The 21,497-nt window shown below is 49.1% G+C and overlaps 1 protein-coding gene across 1 annotated transcript in view; it reads left to right on the top strand.

The window, feature by feature from the left end:
• LOC144770439 (uncharacterized) overlaps positions 1-21,497 on the top strand; it is a 226,810-nt gene that overhangs the window by 137,782 nt on the left and 67,531 nt on the right. The window contains exon 10 of the mRNA XM_078654957.1: positions 11,378-12,304. Coding sequence (XP_078511083.1) covers positions 11,378-12,304 — 927 coding nt within the window. The remainder of the gene's footprint in view (positions 1-11,377; positions 12,305-21,497) is intronic.

Genomic DNA, 21,497 nt, shown 5'->3' on the forward strand with positions numbered 1-21,497 from the left:
GGGGTGACTAATGCAGGGAAACTTTGTCCGATATGTTTTTCAAGGGGGTTTTTCATCAGTTCGATCGATAACCTTCGACCTGCGCGTCTTTCCGCCAAGGCAATTTCCCTATCGATATCTTGGGGCAGACGCTTAAAATATGAATCTAAAGGCCCCATCACCGCAGTTTCAGCATCCCCCACAGAAGTCACTAGGACAGAGCTATTCAAGGTATTCGCCATAGTTGTTAACACCCTTATGAGCTCAGATAGCTAACAGAACCTGGGAGACAAATATGAACTGAATAATTAACAAACACAAGCCTGTAAATGGAAAAGGGGTGGCCCAGCCCGGCCTCCTTCGGCCCCGGACGGCCACAGACGGTCCCGCCCTTGTCCCGGGCTTCTCCCGGCACCCTCCCGCACGCTCCCGCGTAGCGGGTAGTAACCTTTACTTAAATGGAAGGTCCGTAGGGTTGAAGGCGGGGCGTGGTGACGGCCAGGGAGAGCGGCCAGCTGGTCAGAGGCGCGGTGTGCAGGGGCTTCTGGGAATGGAAGTCCTGCCCCGCACGCTCGCAGCCCTGGTCCTCCCACGCAGATGGAAAATATGCCCTCAACCTCTGGGGCGCAGCGGGACCCGCGAAGCGGGTTCCGCAAGTGGTGAAGCGCTAACAGGGTCCAAAGCGGGTCCGCAGAAAAGCAGCTACAAGCAACAAACAGCAAAGGTCTCCCACGTCGCAAGGTCAGTTACCGCCCTATAAGGATTGGAGGCGGGGCGTGGTGACGGCCAGGGAGAGCGGCCAGCTGGTCAGAGGCGCGGTGTGCAGGGGCTTCTGGGAATGGAAGTCCTGCCCCGCACGCTCGCAGCCCTGGTCCTCCCACGCAGATGGAAAATATGCCCTCAACCTCTGGGGCGCAGCGGGACCCGCGAAGCGGGTTTCGCAAGTGGTGAAGCGCTAACAGGGTCCAAAGCGGGTCCGCAGAAAAGCAGCTACAAGCAACAAACAGCAAAGGTCTCCCACGTCGCAAGGTCAGTTACCGCCCTATAAGGATTGGAGGCGGGGCGTGGTGACGGCCAGGGAGAGCGGCCAGCTGGTCAGAGGCGCGGTGTGCAGGGGCTTCTGGGAATGGAAGTCCTGCCCCGCACGCTCGCAGCCCTGGTCCTCCCACGCAGATGGAAAATATGCCCTCAACCTCTGGGGCGCAGCGGGACCCGCGAAGCGGGTTCCGCAAGTGGTGAAGCGCTAACAGGGTCCAAAGCGGGTCCGCAGAAAAGCAGCTACAAGCAACAAACAGCAAAGGTCTCCCACGTCGCAAGGTCAGTTACCGCCCTATAAGGATTGGAGGCGGGGCGTGGTGACGGCCAGGGAGAGCGGCCAGCTGGTCAGAGGCGCGGTGTGCAGGGGCTTCTGGGAATGGAAGTCCTGCCCCGCACGCTCGCAGCCCTGGTCCTCCCACGCAGATGGAAAATATGCCCTCAACCTCTGGGGCGCAGCGGGACCCGCGAAGCGGGTTCCGCAAGTGGTGAAGCGCTAACAGGGTCCAAAGCGGGTCCGCAGAAAAGCAGCTACAAGCAACAAACAGCAAAGGTCTCCTTATCAGTCCCTGTACAGTGTACCTTAGGTATCCAGGGCATAGGTGTACCCAGGGCCTACCAGGGGCTGCAGCATGTATTATGCCGCCCCTAGCTGGCCATCCAAACGTGACACAACTGGCTGCTACGACAGCTGGGGCAAGGTGGTGTAATCACCCTTTGCTGTAGATATAGTATACCTATATCTAACCCTAACATGGACACATATCCTCCTATCAGTCACTCCTATGGCAGGCCTTAACAATCCTGAAGGCAGAGTGCTTGGAATTATGTGAGATGGCGCTCTGGCATGAGCCGAGCCCGTCTGCAGCTTTCGGAACCAAGTCCTAATAGCTGTTCTATGATAACGCTATACCATATACTCTTAAGTGCATTATCGACCTCGCGGTTGAATGCTAACTCTGGTATACCATTATCAAAACATGTCGAGTAAGGTGTCATACGAATTGGAATACTACCCCCTCGCCAATTCTGGCGACGGGGGTAGCATTCCACCCTTTTAGAGGGACACGACATGTATGTAACTGTGAACCCCGGTTAAAGTTAACTCGAGCCTTGGCATCACAAAATGGATGCTGCCACCACAGACACAAGTCTGACCTCCTGCTGCTGGGAGTCCTTCCAGCGAGGGCGGCTTGGATAAAGGGTTTCCTGCCTTGGGAGGTGCTAGCACCACCCCAGACAGGATTTTGTGTATTGGGTAGGACAGGCCTGAAAGGAATGAGACGTGCCTGGAGGACACAAGGTGCCCTGTGCATACACCGGTTCAAACCAGTTGCTGGGGCATCCCTGCCCCAGCTCTGGTGCGAAAACCGGACAAAGGATAGGGGGGTGTAACCACCCCCCTTCCTGGTCCCACCCAGGGGAGGGACCTAGTCAGTAGTGCAGCCCCCTTTAGGAGAATAAAGGTAGGAGCTGGTCCCATTCCAAATTAGATTATCCTGGACAATTCTACAAGAAGGAACTCTGGACTTCGACGTTCTGCTCCACAGAAGACTGAAGAATCTCCCTTGTGGGCAAGGAGTGTCCACCCTGCAACTGCAGGCACCATCAGCGTCCAGCGGCTTCACTTTGTCGTCTTCCCTTGAGGATCCAGACTTCAGAGCCCGACGAGACCCGTATTCCCAGACCTCTCCGACCTCAACTCACATCTGCAGCACAGCTGAGATCCGTGGGTGCGACGAGACACGTGGGACCGGCCATCTTGAACGAACCTGCACTTCGCTTACAGCACGACTCCCGGGGTAAACTCGACCAAGTGCTTTGGGGACTGAGAAGCCCCAGCCCCGAGCAGCCCCTGCACCGAAGATCAGCCCTCCAGCATCCACGAGATCTGCGTGGGGCCCTTCTGCTTGTTTGCTGCTCGACGTGTTGTCTGGTCACTTGCCGGCTGGCTAGTGGCCTCCTAGACGACGAACCTTGAAATCTTTGCTGCTGGTCTGGTTGCTCCAGACTGGCCCTTGCTCCCTTCCAAAAGAGGGGCACCCCGGACTCTCCTAGTCCGCACCAGACACTTTCTTCACTCACCGCGTGGGTTGCCTTTGCCAAGGCCTGTTGACACCGATTCCGGATCCAACACCGCCGACAGCGAGAGCCTGCGTGGGACAGCTCGTGCCTCCATCCTGGTCATCGAAGACACCTCCTGGTCCAACGTGGCTGCAGAGTCAAGCGTCCACTCTTCACCTGATCGCGACGTCGACATCTGGTTCCTTCCTGGTTCCACTCCAGTCACTGGCTAGTGACTGTGAACATTGTCCCCTCTGCTTTCAGGTCTTCTTCTTCACCGATCCACCCTTGGATCGCACCGGACATCTTCCTCCTGGTCGCCTGCAGCATCTTTTCTTTCAGGCTCCATTGAGTTCAACGCGAGAACCCGGCACGACTTCGCACCTATGCACCCGCAGCCCGTGGGTGAGGTAATGAGAGCATTTCGGTGCTCAAGGGTAGCTTGACTCTCCTAGTGTCCAGTTCCCCAGTCGTCGTTTTAGTCCTAACTAGTCAGGATTGTCCGTACTCACCTTTAACTTGAACTGTACTGTCCAAAGACGTTGTTACGCATCCCGCGTGTGAGTTCACACTCTGCACCCGCGTCCCGTGGGCCTCCTATTTCTTACCTCAGGTTAGGATAGCGTAGTCCCAGCGGTCTTGCAGCCTCTGGACAGCTCCATTTATTCTATTGACTCTCACATTCCATTTACTTAGTATATGGTTTGCCGTGCCCCTAGGGCACCATTGTAATTTTGTGCAACTTGTCATATTTTTCCAAGAGATTGTTATGTGCTTAGCCCTCTGACCTCATAAAGAGTTCAGAGGTGTTGTTATTAATAAATATACTGTTTATTTTCATAACAACCTGTGTGGTGTCCTTTCATCTGGTATTCAAGGGATTATATTGTGGTAAAACAGCTGGCTTCACATGCCAAAAGATTTTAGCCTAAGACTGCTTTGTCCATGCTACCATTAGGATAGCTGGTCTATAAGGTTGACTTACAACCAATCACCATAGGGTTGTTTGGACTGATACAAGGTGGTCACTAGAACTAGTGAACATCATATATCAGGCCAACTTCTCACATTGGCTGCACGATGGGGCGGTCAATTGATTGCATTCAGTTCTTGGCTGGAGTATTGTATATCAGCCATGAGTGAGTGGAGGGGTGTTCGGTGGAAGAACGGGCAGGGTGTCTGGCTTCTGCCTGGCGCGGACGGGTGCAGACCGGCTTGCCTTGTGCGCACCGCTGCGTGCTTCCGCTTGGCGTGGGGGGGATGGAGCGCTGACCTCTGACTTTCGGAGGCTCCGTGCTAGTGAAAGTGGTGTGCGCGCCCTCTGCACAAACGGCAAGCCGCGGCAGACCGGGGCAGCACTGGGGAGTTAATTAGGTGAGAGGCGCGGCGCGGTGGTATTAAAACAAGGTACAATTTTTAAAAGTACAGTTTTCAAAGTGCAGGTCTGACCTGTCTGCTCCTTCTAATGCTTGTAGGCTGTGAGTCTGCTCGGCGCAGCTCCTTTGAGGACAAGGAAGTGGGCGGGACTTTGCAGCAGCGTGGGGGGGTGGAGCTCTGACCTCTGACTTTTGGAGGCTCCGTGCTAGTGAAAGTGGTGTGCGTGCCCTCTGCACAAACAGCAAGCCGCGGCAGACCGGGGCAGCACTGGGGAGTTAATGAGGTGAGAGACGCGGCGCGGTGGTATTAAAACAAGGTACAATTTTTTAAAATACAGTTTCCAAAGTGCAGGTCTGACTTGTCTGCTCTTTCTGTAGTAGGGGATCTCTGTGTATAGTCATAATCTAGTGAATAGTCCCGCCCATGTGCGTGGACCCCAGAGCAATCAAAAATAATCTCTTAAGCTGTCTTCTTTGCAGTACTGCATAGACACTTAAGAGAGAATTAAGACAAATAATGAAGCCTAACATATACAAGGCTACAAAGGCCACCACTTCATCTAAACAGTGAAAAGGATAGCCCACCATGTCCGGTTTAACACTTTTTTACCAAGTTTTCCTCACAGGGAAAACTCCCCTTCACCAAAATCCTTGAAATGATAGAGAGGAAGGGTTGGACAGACAAGCCCCATAGGCTGCCATTATGTGTCTTGAAAAGGGATACCATGCCTTTAAGGAACTCTCCAGAGACCCTCGGTATCCCAGGATGCACAGCCAAAGTCCTTTTACTTTCAGTTCTTTTTTCCGGCTCCTCCTAGCAGGACCCTAGAGCATTGAGCTCTCCCTTTTTAAGTGTTCTTTCAATTTTTTGGTAATTTTCAAGTGTTTTGAGTGTTTCACTCGACGTCTGACTGCTTCTTCTTCCTTTTGCTGAGGTTTTTGGCCAGTTTTGGCCACTCTCCTGTCGAATATGCCAGCCTTGTTCGACAAGTGCCCTGAGTGTTCCAGGAAGAAGGCTAAATCGGACGCTCACAGAGTGTGTATCCTCTGTTTACCATCCACTCATGTCCCTGAAGACTGTGAGATTTGCAGATCCTTCTCCAAGAGGACCCTGAGGGATAGGGTGAAAATTCGTCTCCAAGGCCTGGATGTAAGGAGACATCAGGACCATGGTGGGTCTGGGCATGGAGGGGCCTCGTCCTCTGCCTGTGCTTCGGCCTATGGGGGCTCCCCAGTCAAGATAAGGCCAGGAAAAGGCACAGATCTCCGTCGACGTCGATAGCCTTGACGTCGGCGTCGAGAGGGATGACCACCATCTGCTCCCCGTCGTCCCAGGGCTCTGAGGCGACGTCGCCGTTCGACGTCGAGGGGACCGACGTCGAGACCTCTGACGAGGTCGACGTCAAGGACTTCGTCGTCGTAGAGACAACGTCGACGTCGAGATGGGTCCGAGAGGCACCGGCGCTCCCCGTCGAGGCGACACCGCCGTTCGCCGTCGAGAAGACAAGAGTTGACGTTGAGAAGACCAGAGTCGATGTCGAGAAGATGATAGTCGACGTCTAGAAGACGAGAGTTGACGTCGAGGAGACGTGAGTCGACATCAAGGGATGTATCAACGTCGAGACGTTCGACGTCGAAGAAGAGGTCGTCCTCCTCTACCGCGGCCTACTCCGTGGTCTCTATCTCTGTCGCGCCTCCCGTCACCACCCACGAGGCCTCCACAGCCTATGGTTCCGGTTCTGCCTCCGCAGCTTCCGCCTCCTTTACGGCCAGTGGAACACCCGAGGCCCAGGAGATCGAGGTCCCGGTCCAGACGGAGACACCGATCAAGGAGTGACCGTCGGTCTTGGACACAGTCCCGGCACGTAACCGGAGGGACAGGTCAAGGTCCTGTCAAACGGATTTTTCCAGTGCCAGGGAATACTCGCCCACCTTATTAGATACCCCCCGTACAAGGGTGTCACCGGTTGATGACATCGTGTTGTTTCAGGAGGTGTTATTGAGAGGGGCATTACGGTACCATGGGGATTACGGTAACGGTTCCCACACCTTCTACATCGGTTATTTTCGAGACCCTATACAAGCGGCAGTTGTCTCGACCCTTGTTGCCATTGGTGCCGGGGCTGGAGGAACCGGCGATGGAGCTCTTCTTGACTCCGGCGTCAACGAAATCTGCTCCTTCCCGGCTGCAGAAAAAGTACAGGGCCCCAGACTCCGATCCGGTGTTCCTTCGATCAGACCCAGTGCCGGATTCGGTGATCGTCACTGCGGCCAGGAAGCAGCACGCTACTGCCCCGTCCTCTACAGTACCTCTGGATAAGGAGAGCCGTCAGATGGACTCAGCGGGACGAAAAGTCTGCGGTACGGCTGCTACGTCCATGAAAGCCGCTAGTGCCACGGCTCTCTTGGGTCAGTATGACCGGTCTTTGTGGGAGTCCCTGCAGCAGTTTCTGGAGCACCTTCCGAGGGACAAGAGGGAAGACTTTCAGGAAATCATCAATGAGGGCATGATGGTATCCAATCAGGTTATCAGCTCGGGTGCAGATTCCTCTCTTTTGGCGGCTCATGGATACTGCCATGGGATTAATCTGAGACGCCATCCCTGGTTGCGTTTGACATTGCTGAAACCAGAGGCGCAGCAGCAAGTGGCCAACTTGCCGATCTCTGGGTTGACGCTCTTTGGTAAACATGTGGATGAGGAGATGGCCCGCATGAAGGCGGAAGCAGAAACCCTGATGGCTGTCGGGTTAGAGAAGCCAAAAGAGCAGAAGAAGACCTTCTGTCCCTTCCAGAGACGTTTTGGTGCCCAGGGAAGAGGGCAAGGTCGTCAAGCTGGCCAGCAGCACCAACAACAGCAGCAGTACCAGCGGCGGCCATTCCAGAAGCACCAGAGGGGCAGAGGCGGCCAACAGTCCTTCTCGACGCCCAAAGGCCTGGCCGGTTCTAGGCCCTGAGGGGTTACTTCCTCTTCGCCCGTTACCCGCTCCGGTGGGGGGAAGCATACAACATTACTTGGCAGAGTGGAGAAAAATTACTCAGGACAAGTGGGTGCTGAATATTGTTAGCAATGGATACAGTCTTCGTTTCGTCAGTCTGCCTCCAGTGATTCCACCGGTTTGCTCGCAGTTCCAACTGAGCGAGCTTCAGGTGGAGGCGGATACCCTGTTAAGGAAAAGGGCGATAGAAGACGTCGCTTTGTCTCAAAGGGGAAAGGGTCTTTACTCTTGGTTCTGCCTCATGCACAAGAAGGACAAGAACGAGTTAAGGCCCATTCTGGATTTGCGACAAGCAAACAAATGGATTCGCAGGGAAAAGTTTTGCATGCTGTCTCTGCACCAGATTTATCCTCAGCTGCAAAGGGGAGACAGGCTTTGCGCAATAGACCTGCAAGATGCGTACTTCCATGTGCCCATTGGACGGAAACACCGGAAGTTCCTGCGATTTCTAGTCTGCACCAATCACTATCAGTACACCGTACTACCATTTGGACTGAAGTCTGCACCCAGGACATTTTCAAAATGTAGAACAAGTTGTTTGTCTACCCGTACCTGGACGACTGGTTGATCAAAGCCTCAACCTTCCAGGAAGCGCAACTGCACTTCAACAGGACGGCCGTTCTGTTGAACCAGCTGAGGTTGCATATAAACATGTCCAAGTCTGTTCCAACGCCTGTCCAATGCCTACAGTACTTGGGAGCCTCCATCGATACTCTGTCAGCAAGCGTGTCTCCTTCAGAGGAGAGGCGCTTATCGATCCTTCGGAAGGCTCAGGCTCTCATAGCTGTTCCATCTACAACAGTGAGGACGGTGTCTTCTCTACTGGGGTCGATGGCCTCTTGCATCTTCCTCACGCCACACGCACACCTGCACATGAGGCTGTTGCAGGAATGTCTGGAGGATCAGTGGGACCAGAAGCGGGGGAGCAAGCTTTTCCTCCACGCTCAACTGTCCCTGAGATGGTGGTGCTCCGCAGAGAATCTCCTCAAGGAGGTTCCATTCCACAAGGACATTCCCATTCAGACTGTCGTCACAGATACCTCTCCATGGTTGGGGAGAGAATTCAGACCATCTACACATCCAGAGAACGTGGTCCCCGGCCGAATCCACATATCACATCAATTTCCTGGAACTCAGAGCTGTGCACTTGGCACTGAAGGCCTTTCATCCGTCCTTCCAGACCAACTCCTTGCTTGTGCAGACGGACAATACGACCACAATGTATTACCTCAACAAGCAGGGGGGCTCGAGATCGCGCACACTGTCGCAGGAAGCTCAGGCAATCTGGCACTGGCTACTAGCCAAAAGACTGACGATAACGGCTACCCATCTGCCAGGTTTGCAGAATGCTCCGGCGGATGCACTCAGCAGGCTGGTGCAAGAAAACCACGAGTGGGTTCTAAACGACGAAGTGCTAGGAGACATCTTCGACAGGTGGGGCACTCCGTACGTAGATCTGTTCGCCACCGCCGAAAACAGAAAATGCCGAGACTTCGCCTCCAGGTATTACCAACCGGGGACACTGGGGAACGCGCTATGGATCAGCTGGTCGAACAGCTTTCTGTACGCTTTTCCACCCATTCCCCTGATTCCGGCGGTGTTCATCAAGCTGTCTCAGTCCAGAGCACGGATGATCCTCATTGCTGCTTCACCGGTCTCTCCTACCCCACATACGGCTGCCGTGTCGGCCGGACCTTCTCACGAAGTTCGGGGGGGGCAGATGGTGCACCCCAACCTCTCATCGTTGAGTTTGGCGGCATGGCTTCTGAGATAGTGCAATATGGACACTTAAATCTCCCTGAAGATTGCATGACTATACTTAAGGAAGCTAAGAGACCTTCCACTAGGACTTCCTGTGCCTACAAGTGGAAGAGGTTCTGCATCTGGTGCACTTCCAAGCACTATGATCCGACAACCTGCAAGGAAGATGTCATCCTTCCATACCTTTTGCATTTGGCTCAGTCTGGCATTAATTTTCATTCTATTAAGGTTCACCTTGCAGCTTTTACTGCGTATAGGAAATGCCCTTCACAGACATCCTTCTTCCAGATCCCTGTGATTAAAGATTTCGTTTAAATCCAAAGAAAGCTCTTAGGATTATACTGATCCTATCAAAGAACACTCGCTGGATGATAAGCTTTTCATTGGCTTCACAGAAGCAAAGACATGCAAGTCAGTGCAGGAAAAGACCATCTCCCAATGGATTGTACTCTACATTAGAATGTGCTATCTAGTTGCAGGCAAACCAGCACCCGCATACAACAATAGGCGGGATCTTATATAGATCAGGGAGACAACGGAGGCCAATTGGGGCTATGGGGCCCTCTCAGGTCTGTAGGGGATATCTGGCCTCCAACCCTGTAACTTCTCCTGATAACCATGTATGTAAACTCCATGCTACCACATTGTGTCTACTGGAAATTTCTGTTCGCCCTATTTGTATTTGTACAATGATTGTTTGTAGTAACAAACCTGAAAATAAAGATGTTTAAAAAAAAGTCAGCTATCCATTTGAGGATAAGCTGCTCCAAAAGGTTTGAGGGATCACTTTACAGAGTAAAGGCTATTACTATTGCGTTGGCATGTGGGAGCCTGTCCTGGAGATATGCCTTTGTATGTTTACAAAACATTATTGTCTGGACAGTCAGATCCCTCGAGATGGGCATTTTGCCCATTCGTTTATGATGGACATTTCGGGTTTGAGTTAGTTTACAGTCTCTCCTCTGGGTAGGTTATTGCTTTGGTATCTATTCTAAAGTAAGGAATCTGAGTTTAGAAGTCTCTTCAAGAAGAACAAGCTACTTACCTTCAGTAACACCTTTTCTGGTAGTTATTCTATCTAAGCACAGAATCCTTACCAACACTCCCTTCCTACACCCTGTGCCAACTGGAACCATTCTTCTAGAAGGCCCTTCTTAGAAACTGCACACAGATGACAACCATTCTGATGTGCCTGTGGCGCGCAGAATATGTCTTGCAGAAAGTGATGTCAACATGCTGAGGTGGTGCCTATATAGGCACTGAGGACGCGGACAGCATCAATGTGGAGCCATCCGTGTAACCTGTTGGCGTGCAGAGATACTGCTCAAGATTTTATGGACCCAGTTTTACACCTGGAGAATATTCTATGGTAAGGAATTTGCAGGTAGATAGCGACTCTACCAGAAAAGGCTTTTCTTAAGCTCAGTAAATTGGTCTGTGAGATGTCCCATTTAGAAATAAATACAACTATTAAAATGGAAGGGCCTCTTAAAAACATACAAACAGGTTTTTTTTTCGTAGACATACGCAAGGTGCAACAGGCTTATGGAGCACAACACAATAATCTTGGGTAGTTACCCTCATAACTATTCCTGCCACACAGTATATTTGCCGTCTATATTAGCACAATATTGTGTTTTATTAAAAGACTAACCACAGAAGATCATTCAGGTGAGAGCTACATTGCATGCGATTTTAGCTAAGTGTGAACTAGTTGGTCAAGCACTCTCTTAATGGTACATCAAAATAAGCCTGTGTCATAATTTTGTGTGACTGTGGAGTGTGGCTTTAATAAACTCAGTGTAAGAATCTGATATACTGGATTTATAAAACATCTCCATATTATGTTTTCAAATGTGTGAAATCCACATTAGTAGACTTATCCTATTATCAACCCACTTAACTGACCATACAACAAATCAGAAGGTTCATAGATCATAATTATTTCATGAGCTCAAAATCTAACACTAAGTATGGCATGCTTCGTCCCAGAAATTCAAAGCTTGTTTTCATGGTGATTTTCATTCCTTAGCACTATTGTTGGTCCACATGTTTTGTTCTTTAACCGAATATGTTTACCATTTCCTTCTAACACTTCTTGTAACCTTTATGTTTTTTCCTTTGCTAATAAAAATATACTCAGTGGGTTTTCCTTCCTTCCATTAGATTCCAAACGTGCTGATGGGTGCAAGAAATTAAACAATGAGAAAAGGGGGACTGTTCCATCCAGAAGTCAGTCAGCATCTACAAAACCTAAACCTCAAAGCATGCCCCTTATGCCAAGACCGTTGCCATGCGACTCATCAACAATTCCTGGCTCAATTCTTCCCCAAAACAACATTCATAATCACAATAAGCCTAAGCAACCATTCACAAAGCATTCAACTTCAACTAATCAAGTGCAAAGAAAAGACAAAAATAATCTAGCCAGGAGAAATTCATTCCCCACAAAATCTCAAGCCTCAAAAGAAAGTTCGATCAAATATCCATTTCAAGTGCAAAAGCCTTATTTGAATAAAAAAACTGCAGATCACGATAACGTTCAACACCAAGAGAAATCTTACACCCCACAAGTATCCAGACTGCGAACAGCAGCACTCTCATATTCAAGTGTGGTCTCGCACAACATATCAGAGGCTACTGTGAATAGGCCTCCATTAAATAATTCCCCAGCGTCTTATTCCACCAGCATACACTACATAGATGCTAGCAACAGCCAGCATTCTGCGCAAAACTTTGCCCCACCAATTTCCGATTTTCCTCCTCTTTCAGAGAAAACTCAAATTGGATCTCAGTGTTCTAGCCCATTGGAAACTGATGACTTGTTGACATCGGGGAAGAATTCAGAGGAGTTGAGGAACAACATTCTCTTTTTGCTTGAGGCACATCCAGAAGGAATGTCACTTTTTCAGTTTCAGAACACTTACAGGCGCATGTTCCATCATATGCTTCCATTAAACGGCTACATGTCTGTCAAACAGATGCTGGAGGAGATGAAGGAGGTGCTCAGAATGGAAGACCGTGGGATTCAGCACTGGGTGTTTCCAGTCTCTTCACGTGCACCTTCTACCGAAAGGATGGATGAGGAGTTAGGTATGTTTCTCTGCAACGAAAGGAAAATCTCTACTTAAAATATCCTAAAATCTACATGCGGTTAAAGTGGGGTCTAGCATTATTTATCCATTAGTGTTATAGAAAGGAAAAGTTAAAAGGAACAAAACTTTCTGCAATGTGCAATAGAATTACATATTGCTGTAATTGTTAATACATCATGCAGCCTTTATTAAGGGATATCAACACAGACTTAAAGGTGTTATGTTTGAAACCCTGCACCATGACTATAAGAACATGGCTTATGATTTTTGGCTTGTGAAATACTGGTTAATAACTGTTAAAGTTACTGGCAAAACACTGATGTGATGATTGCTGTGGGCTGTCATTGATTATTTTATTTAATATTTTTAATATAACTCTATTGCACCCAAGAGGGTGTCAGCCCACTTTACAAACAAGAGAACGTTAGTATGTATGCATGTTTCTTTATGGTGTGTGTACAGAGCTAGAGAGGAGGAAGTGGCAAACGCAGTGCTGAAGGCTACTCAGGGAGAAAATGTGTGAGAGAGAGAGAGGACATAAAGGAGGAGTCCGGTTTGTAGACGGAGAAGTGTCCATCTGTAGAAAGTGGAAAGATGGTGGTTATACTTTCAAGTGAATACCAAATAGTTGAATTTTCTTTTTCTTTCTAAAATGTACAATGCATTTTGGTTCTTCATTTCTTCACTTGGACACTTTTACAAAGATGAGTCAGCTTCTGAAATAAATGTAAATGCCTCTTTTGGAACTGGCACTTTCTGGTTGGCTGTCGCGATGCCCTAGCTAGGCAGAACGTACCACTCCCATAATGGGGTGAAGATTACACACACTGTATAGCCTGCACTAACCCTTGGGTAGCTTGGCACTGAGCAGTCAGGCTTACCACAGAGGCAATGTGTAAAGCATTGGCACAGCACTCACTCACGACAAATAAACTGAGCGTCACAAAAGCGACTTCACACGTGGTGTATGTAAATAACGTATGTACTCAACACACACGAAAATCAACACAACCTGAACATCATGTATTTCTGGCCATAAATCACACTTGGAATTATTACTAGCAGTACTAGGCCCAACCATGTTAAAATTACATCAGTAATATGCACACTTGGGAAAGATCCTAATCTACAGCCCTCCCCCACCCCCAGCACCCTTATGCGGTGCAACAAGTTGTCAACCCCAGGTCCATCCTAGCAATTCTTATAATTCAATACCACACAGGCAAAGGGTTCACCCTGGCTCACAACTATATCAGAAATATGTGCATACAAGGAAAGATGCCACTTTTTAGCTACAGTGTGGGCCGAGACGTCACAGGTAAAACTAAGGCAACACCGCCGGCCACTGTTCTGAATAACAGGGGGTTGCAGACTGTCACTCCCACACACACACACACTCCGCACCGATATGCGGAGCAACGGATATCAGGCAGGTCTGTACAGAACGCACTAGCACACATCTGTACAGAACACACTCGCACACATACACAGTCAGCACACTAATGGTGTGCACTGATACCCAGCAGGTCAGTTGATAACACACTACAGATCCCGTGGCCCCAAGCCTCTCCCCACCCTCCAACTCATCCTGACTGTCCTACACCCACTGATTGGAGATGATACATCCTTCACCCCAGGGCATTAGGCCAGATGCGGCCGAAGTCACACTTAGTGTCTTAGTGAAGCAGGTGGGGGTAGGTTGCAGGACTAATTAGGAGGCCACCGTCAAATGGGGGATGGGCACCACTCAGGAAGTTCACCCACAGGATGCGTAGCAGAAGCAGGCTGAGGGCCTTGAGGCACCAGCCCAGTTCTGCGAAGCGCCGGAGGGTTACGCAGAACTTGACCCACTTCCGAATTACTCGCTTCTGATCATTCTCAGAAGCGTTCCTCCAGCCCAGTCAATCTCTCCCACCACCCAGGCCCAATCCGGCAATGCTACCTTGCAACACGAAGCCGGGTGAGGAGAGGGCAGTTCACCTGCTGTGCTGAGGGACAAAAAGGGAACAATTGATGAATGGAGAAAGAAGCAGGGATGCCTCTCGGAAGAAGGAGGCACCCTGTCAGGTACACGTCGATCACATTCTCACCCAGGCAATTTGGGCACAACATCTGGTGTGCCATGATACGTGTCACACCAGACCATTTTGGCCACACACAACGAAGAGTTGTAAATTCTGTACCTCCCTAGAAATGAGGCACAATGTCTGGTGCCCCTATGATATGGGTTGCACCAGACGATTCCGGTCACACAAACAGGTGCAATTTCAGCAATGCCTCACGAGGTACAATGAGGCACTACTAGGGTTACGCTCCCACCTCCGAGGGTAGCAACCTGCGAATTGGACCCCGGTCGCAATGAGCATTCAGTCAGCGTGACACACTAGAGGGTTGCAGCACGATCGATGAAGAGGGCCTCGCTGGATCCCGCCACTGGTGAATCAGCTCACCACCAACAAGACGATTTTGCATTCTGAGGTCTCTACGAGGCAGGGACCACACGCCTTAGATGCGGGCATGATTTATGGGGCTCCGAACCAGGAAATCCGGTCTCCAGGCACAATCCTTAATTTCATGCTCATGCTGCGCTACCAGTTAGGGACCAGCAGACAATGTGGGCACTTAAGAGGGCATCACTCTCCAGGTGTCACAAGTAGACGGTGTGGGCCCCTTGTAGGAGATCTTTGATGTCTCGAAGACCTCCGAAAGAACAGGGAGCAAGCCATTGGAGAGCACACTATTAGCGCCTGAAGACCCCCACCCCGGTGACGAGCTGCACTTTACACAAACCCTTTGATTGATTAACGTCAGGGTGCCACTAGCAGCATTTAGTCAGCTTAGGCTAGCCACTATTCAGGAAGGGCATGCAGTCCCTTTCAATGACAGTAACCCTCCTTGTGCACAACCGATTCCTCTAGCAGTGTGTACTGTGCAGTTCCAGGTCCTCCCCTCCATGTCCCCATAAGTGTATCTCTGCCCTGCTAAAGTATGGCATCAGTAGTTATACTGTAGTGTGCATTTGAAGCTGAGGGTAGTTCAAATTGTCTCCCTTTAAACCACAGAAGTCTCCCCCAAATTTCAGTCCTGTCTGATATGATGCCATGGAATGCAGAACTTAATCTTTAGTTGGGGCCATGATCTGGCTCCAGAGGCCAAGTGTGAAAACCTCTTCTCCAATCTTTCCAGCTAGGTCCGCAATGGCAGAGGTCTGTTGTTTCAGTTACATGCTTAATGTTGTATAGCTGTCACTGGGGAATGCCCAGATGAGCTCCCCCAGCCTCCTATGTGGACTGGAGCCAAGTACAAAGGCACACAAACCATTTTAGAGTAGAGAAATGCCCACTTTCTAGGAGTATCATTTCTACGCTAATCATTGCAAAACAACCTTTACCACAGGAAAGGGTTCGTCACTGCTAATCAAATGATAGGAAACATTGACACTGCTCCACTGCAATCCTCTATTGCAACCTGAGGAAATTTAAACCATTCCCCTATGTTAGACTATGGGAAGAGCAAACCTCAAAGGTAGTGTAAACACAAATGGGTACTTCTCACTACCTGGGCAGGAAACGTGTGTACATGCCCTGCCTTTCACCTACCACTCGCTCACCCCTTAAGACATACCCTCGGGATGCTCTAGTGGTAGTGAAAGATCCACTCGGGATGGCTAGTGATTTAAAAAGGCCAGACTGAGCCAAAGCGCAATTATATTCACACATACCTGCAATGGCAGGCTGGCCACATGTTTAGGAACACCACAGGTGCCAGTGCTCCCACCGGCCGGCAATGGCAAGCAGGCCACATGTTTTAAAACATCCTAGGTGCAAGTGCGCACACCGACTTGGAATTTCAGGCTTGACACTGGTTTAAAAACACCATAGGTGCAAGTGCGCATACACAGGTATGCAATGGCAGGCCTGACCTATGTTTTTAAACATTAATAGTACAAGTACGCAGACCTGCCTGCAATAGCAGGCTGTACACATGTTCAAGCACATCATTTCTGCAAGTGTGCAGACCAGCCTGCAATAGCAACCTCATAGGTGCAAGTGCGCACAACTGTCTGCCCTGGACAACGGTTTACAACCACCATAGGTGCGCGTTCGCACACACAAACCTGCAATGGCACACCTGACCTAGGTTTAGGACCCGCAGGTATTCACCACTTCTAAACATGTGTAGGAAGGGCGCACTCACTTTCACACTAAATTTACAGTAGGAAAGTGCTGCAGACCCTAAGGCCACACTAAGAGAATCAGCCACACCCGGAAGGTGTCCTATGGGTGTAGCAAACCCCCTAGGTAAGGATTACCCACATCGGGGTTCTTCCCTACTCGGGCAGAGAACATGCAGGTGCATCTAGTCTCGCCCATTCACCTACCTTGAGCTTCACTCCTTAGGATTTACCCTAGGGCCGCTCTGGTGGTAGTGAAAGGTTCCTTCAAGGCTGGCTACTGAGTAAGAAAGGCCAACCTGATCATGAGACAGGCTATTCCGGTGAGTGGCACAATCAGTGCTGCATCCCACTACTAGCCAGTGCAGTACCTATCCTGGGTATGTGGTGTGCCTTTTTACAGGACACTCACAGGTACAACACCTAAACCAATCTAATACGCTCCATATCCTGGCATGTGTAGGAAGGGCAAGCGCACCTTCATGCTGCAGTACAAGTGAGAAAGTGCCCAAAGTCCTAGGGTCACGAAATGATTATTAAGAAAAACCAGAAGAACAAAAAGGAAAAAGTTTTAGCGAAATCTCCTTAAGAAGGGCAATGTCCAACAGCCTCTGAGTTGGATCTGAAATATTTTGTATTGAGTCGATAAATCTGTCTCTCCTGCCTGTTAGTTCATTTTGAAATGGTCATTGAAGGGTGACGATAGTTGACGTTTAAGGGCTTTGAGAGTCTACCATGTGAACCTGAACCTGATTCTTGCCTCCAAAACTAGCCCTTGAAGACCCATCAGAACTGGAGATTTGTGGCCAAACCTTTTAAAGCCAGCTGCCAATCTAGCAGCTAAATTCAGCAGAGCTTTCACGAGAACAGGCACATATTTGGGAGCTCCAACAAGAATAATTTATCCCAGAGAGAACTATGGATTCCTGTAGAAATTTCCCACTTGGCCACACAATTGTCTTCCATAAAAAAGTATGTGACTGCAGGAGGAAAATTTGGGTGCCCCTTTGTTCCTATGATAACTTTTTTTGCATGGTGGGAGCGACTCGTGCTTGAATGTAGATACCTGATAAAGAAAGGACATGTGGCATACAAACTTCAAAGGTAATATATTCTCATCCTTGTAAAAACAACCATCTAGGCAAGTGAATACCCTGAGGTATTTGGAGGTTGCAAAGGCGTGGTTTAAAAATGTAGTTGAGATTGCCATTTTAAGAAATAACTGGAGGTTGGAATTGTTTTTTAGGTCGAGCAGACCTGCATTCAATGCAAAGCATTGATTGCTGTCTGCTTCTAGACCTATTGTCAGCCGTATTTGGGAATGTGGACACGAGAGGGGCACGAGCGCAGATTTAACCTTGTGGGCGCGCACGGCGCCGTGCCCCTCTCGTGCCTCATATTCCCATGCGCAAACACACTCACACAGCCACACTCACGCATGCGCACATACACAGCCACACGCATACACAGGCACGCATACACAGGCACACACACACTGCATACACACACGCACCCCCCCTTAAACAGACACACGCGCACACAGACAGACGCACACACAGACAGACGCACGCACAGACACACTCGAACAGACACACGCGAACACACACAGACACACGCGCGTACAACCCCACCCTCACCCTCACCCCCACTCCCACTCACCGGGCTCGTCTCCCCTTAGGCATGGGAGCCCCTTTCCGATGTTCTTCACGACGGGACTTCAACTGCCGGACCTGGTAAGGCGGGGGCTGCCCGCGCATGCGCGGCATTTCTAACCGGGGCTCTTCAGAATGAAAGTGAGAAATGCCGCGCATGCGCGGGCAGCCCCCGCCCTACCAGGTCTCGTTTGCTATCTGTCAGCCAGCCAGAACCACATTCCTTCCGACTGATGTCTTTTGCTACACAATGCTCGTTTTATGACTGTTGTAATGCTTTATTACCCCCGACTAAATTAGCATGCATTGCTAAATTGCATACAACGTCCCCACTATATTTTGAAAGTGGGTAGGATAAAGTCTTCCGTGTATATCCAGATATCTTTAGTTATATAGTGCATACATTTCTCATAGCGTTGGAACATTTGAAATACACAAACAGCACTAAAGTATACATTACTGCAATGTACTGAACAGTCAATCGCTCACACCAAGATGGCCGCTCAAGAATAGTTCTGTTTCAACAGAAACGTGAAACCCTCCTTTCAAAGATCGCCGCCACGTTCGCTCAGAGCTGGTTCTGGGCACCCTGGCGTGTCCGTCCTCGATGTCTATGCTGCTAGACACGCCGCTGCTCTCCGTACTAACACCGGCGGCCCGGCGCATGGCCGCGGATCCACCGCGCTGTTCTGTCAGCAGCCCCGCCCCCGCCGTGACCATGCCCTGCCAGAACCAGCAGCCAGCCTCCGGGCCCACGAACCCGCTGCCCACAAGCAGCTGCGGTTTGCGGAGTCGGTAGAGAACGACGTCCGGGATGCAGGCGGCAGCACCGGTCATTCCCCGCCAGCAGCGACGAGAGCGAGGACAATGGGAGCAGCGCCGCCCAGCAGGAGCAGGAGGAGCAGCTCCTGGCACAGCTGATCGGGCCCCAGCTCAAGGTGCTGCCCATCAACGACTAGATCCGAGAGCTGCAGACCATCATTTGGGACAAGTGAACGCAGGAGGGGGCTTGTCATACTGGAGGAGCGAGAAATGCTGTTATGGGGTTTGGAGATGCTGGGAATTGTTATTTTTATTTTAAAAGTTTTATATAGCGCTAGCTTGACCCGTGGGTATCAGAGCGCTTTACATATACACAAGAGATAAAGGTTGCATTACATAGCATGATCTCAGGAAGCAAAAAAGATATGTAACCTACAGAGTACCTTCCCCAATTAGTCAAAGAGGTGGCTACTACTTTTTTTGAACCCCGATAGTATACTTATTTAATGAAGCCCCCTTGTTTCTTTTAGGAAATCGCTTGATTGTAGCCCATTAGGTAAAAACTGTATGCGATGGGATGAGCATAACCAGCAACCCACTGAAGACTGTCCAGTGTTTTGAAACTGCTTGTCACGATGCTGTAAATGACACTGGGTTAAGTGAGGTTAAGGCTGGCCGCAATGATGCTATGACAATTATATCCTATGATGTCATCTGGGTCAGAAGCCACAAATCTGAAGGGGTATTGGATGGGGTGCGCCCGTTACAGGCCCTCAGGGCAAAGTTCACTATAAATTACAATAACTTTCATTTAAGTATTAATTATTGAAAAAAAATTAAAAGGCATTGTTATTTGCAATATCAATACGTGTAAGTCACGTAAATACAACACATATTGCATTACAAATGCTATAGGTGTCACATTTGCGAAAGTTATAACTATTGGCATTGTAAATGACAAAGCTATTAATTTCGCTATTTTCAAAAACAAAACATAAATAAAAAATGTGTCATTTACAATACCAATAGCACAAACTTTCCTAATGCGAGACCTATTGCATTGCAAATGCTTGTTTTTACTTACAACTGCCCATTGTGTAGCTTCGATCATTCGAAGGACAATCTAAGAATACAATCAAATACGTCATTAAACTGAGAAGTTGCTTGGCAGCAAAATTCAGCGGGGAATAGCGATGAACGGAAGCATTAAAAAATATTGTGAAATAAACTAGACTCATTTTCTAACGATCAGTGACAGTTGCACAGAAAGATGTGTGCAGGTAATATGGCCTTCCGCTGTCACAAAAAAGACCAGCAGCTTATGTTTTTTGTCAAGCTTTGATTGGTTGCTGGGATAGTTAAATTAGAGATATGTTTAGCTGAAAACTTTGGTGTGAGTGTTTTTGTCTGAATATGTGTCATAATCACCAACAATAGGATTTCCTGGGTGTCGCTTGGTGATATCATTTGCAGGTTGCCCTATTTCAATAGTGCACTTTGTCAGAGTAGGCAGAGATTGGAAGAGTGTGAGCTTCTGTGGGTATAATGACAGGCCCAAGAGAAAAACAGCTTTACACCATAAAGGCTGGTAAACTACTAAATGACACAACAGAACCAGTAGTATTGGTGAGGACCCTAGTAATATTCACAAAAACATCTGTAGCACCGTTTTCGGCTCATGCAACCTTTTTTAGCTTCGTACAGCCTTATTTTTTCCAGACTCGTTAGTCTATAATGATTAGGCTGCAAACATGTGTCCATGCATTTTTGTATTAGTCCCTTTGTAAAACACCATCAAACTATTTTTGAAACAATAATTTTTTAACTTTATCTGTTTCCATCACTGATGACTTAAGACAGGAAGACAATTACCAAGGAAACAAAAAATCGTACGCTAGGACAGGAAGACACTTCTATGTGGATATTGAGACAGTAATGCAGACATAAGGGGAAAATGGGGCTTTCGCTTTGGGGACTGGGACTGCATATACACATCACCACAAAGAGACACCTACTCTGGATCAGAAGGACACAAACAAGGGCACTTGGATTGGGAAACCTTTGTCGAACTCACCAGTACGGAGAGTTGTACATGGAAACATAGGCATGCTTACAAGAAAAGAGAAGTAGTTGTATGGTGGAAATTTGCACGACCTACCTCACCACAAACAGCCGTTCATTGCGAATGTGCTTACCCATTAGACACCATTTCATGGGGCTCGGTTGCACATTGCCTCTGGATTCAAGAAAGTGTTGGTGCTCAGACAGGATCACACTGTCAGAGGAGAAGGGAGAAATGAACACAGAGAGATAGGTCGGCAGTGACACAGAGTCCGGAGTGCGCCAACCTAATAGATCAGAACCAACCCACAAGAATTGGCAAAGACTGAAAGACTGTGCCACTCGTTGGTGTCTGTCTAGGATAACCCTAATCGTGAGGTCAGAGGGCTCAAAACCGCGACATGAAGCTAAAGCTTTACTATTCAAACACTAGATTACATTGCATCCCTCAATGCCACATTAAATCACAGAAAAACGTTGTTGCCATTCATTTTTGCGAGGTTGATCGTATGCTCTTAAGGTAGCACTTGATTACTCAGAAG

This window comes from Lissotriton helveticus, chromosome 7 (genome assembly GCF_964261635.1).
Source record: "Lissotriton helveticus chromosome 7, aLisHel1.1, whole genome shotgun sequence".
NCBI lineage: Eukaryota > Metazoa > Chordata > Amphibia > Caudata > Salamandridae > Lissotriton > Lissotriton helveticus.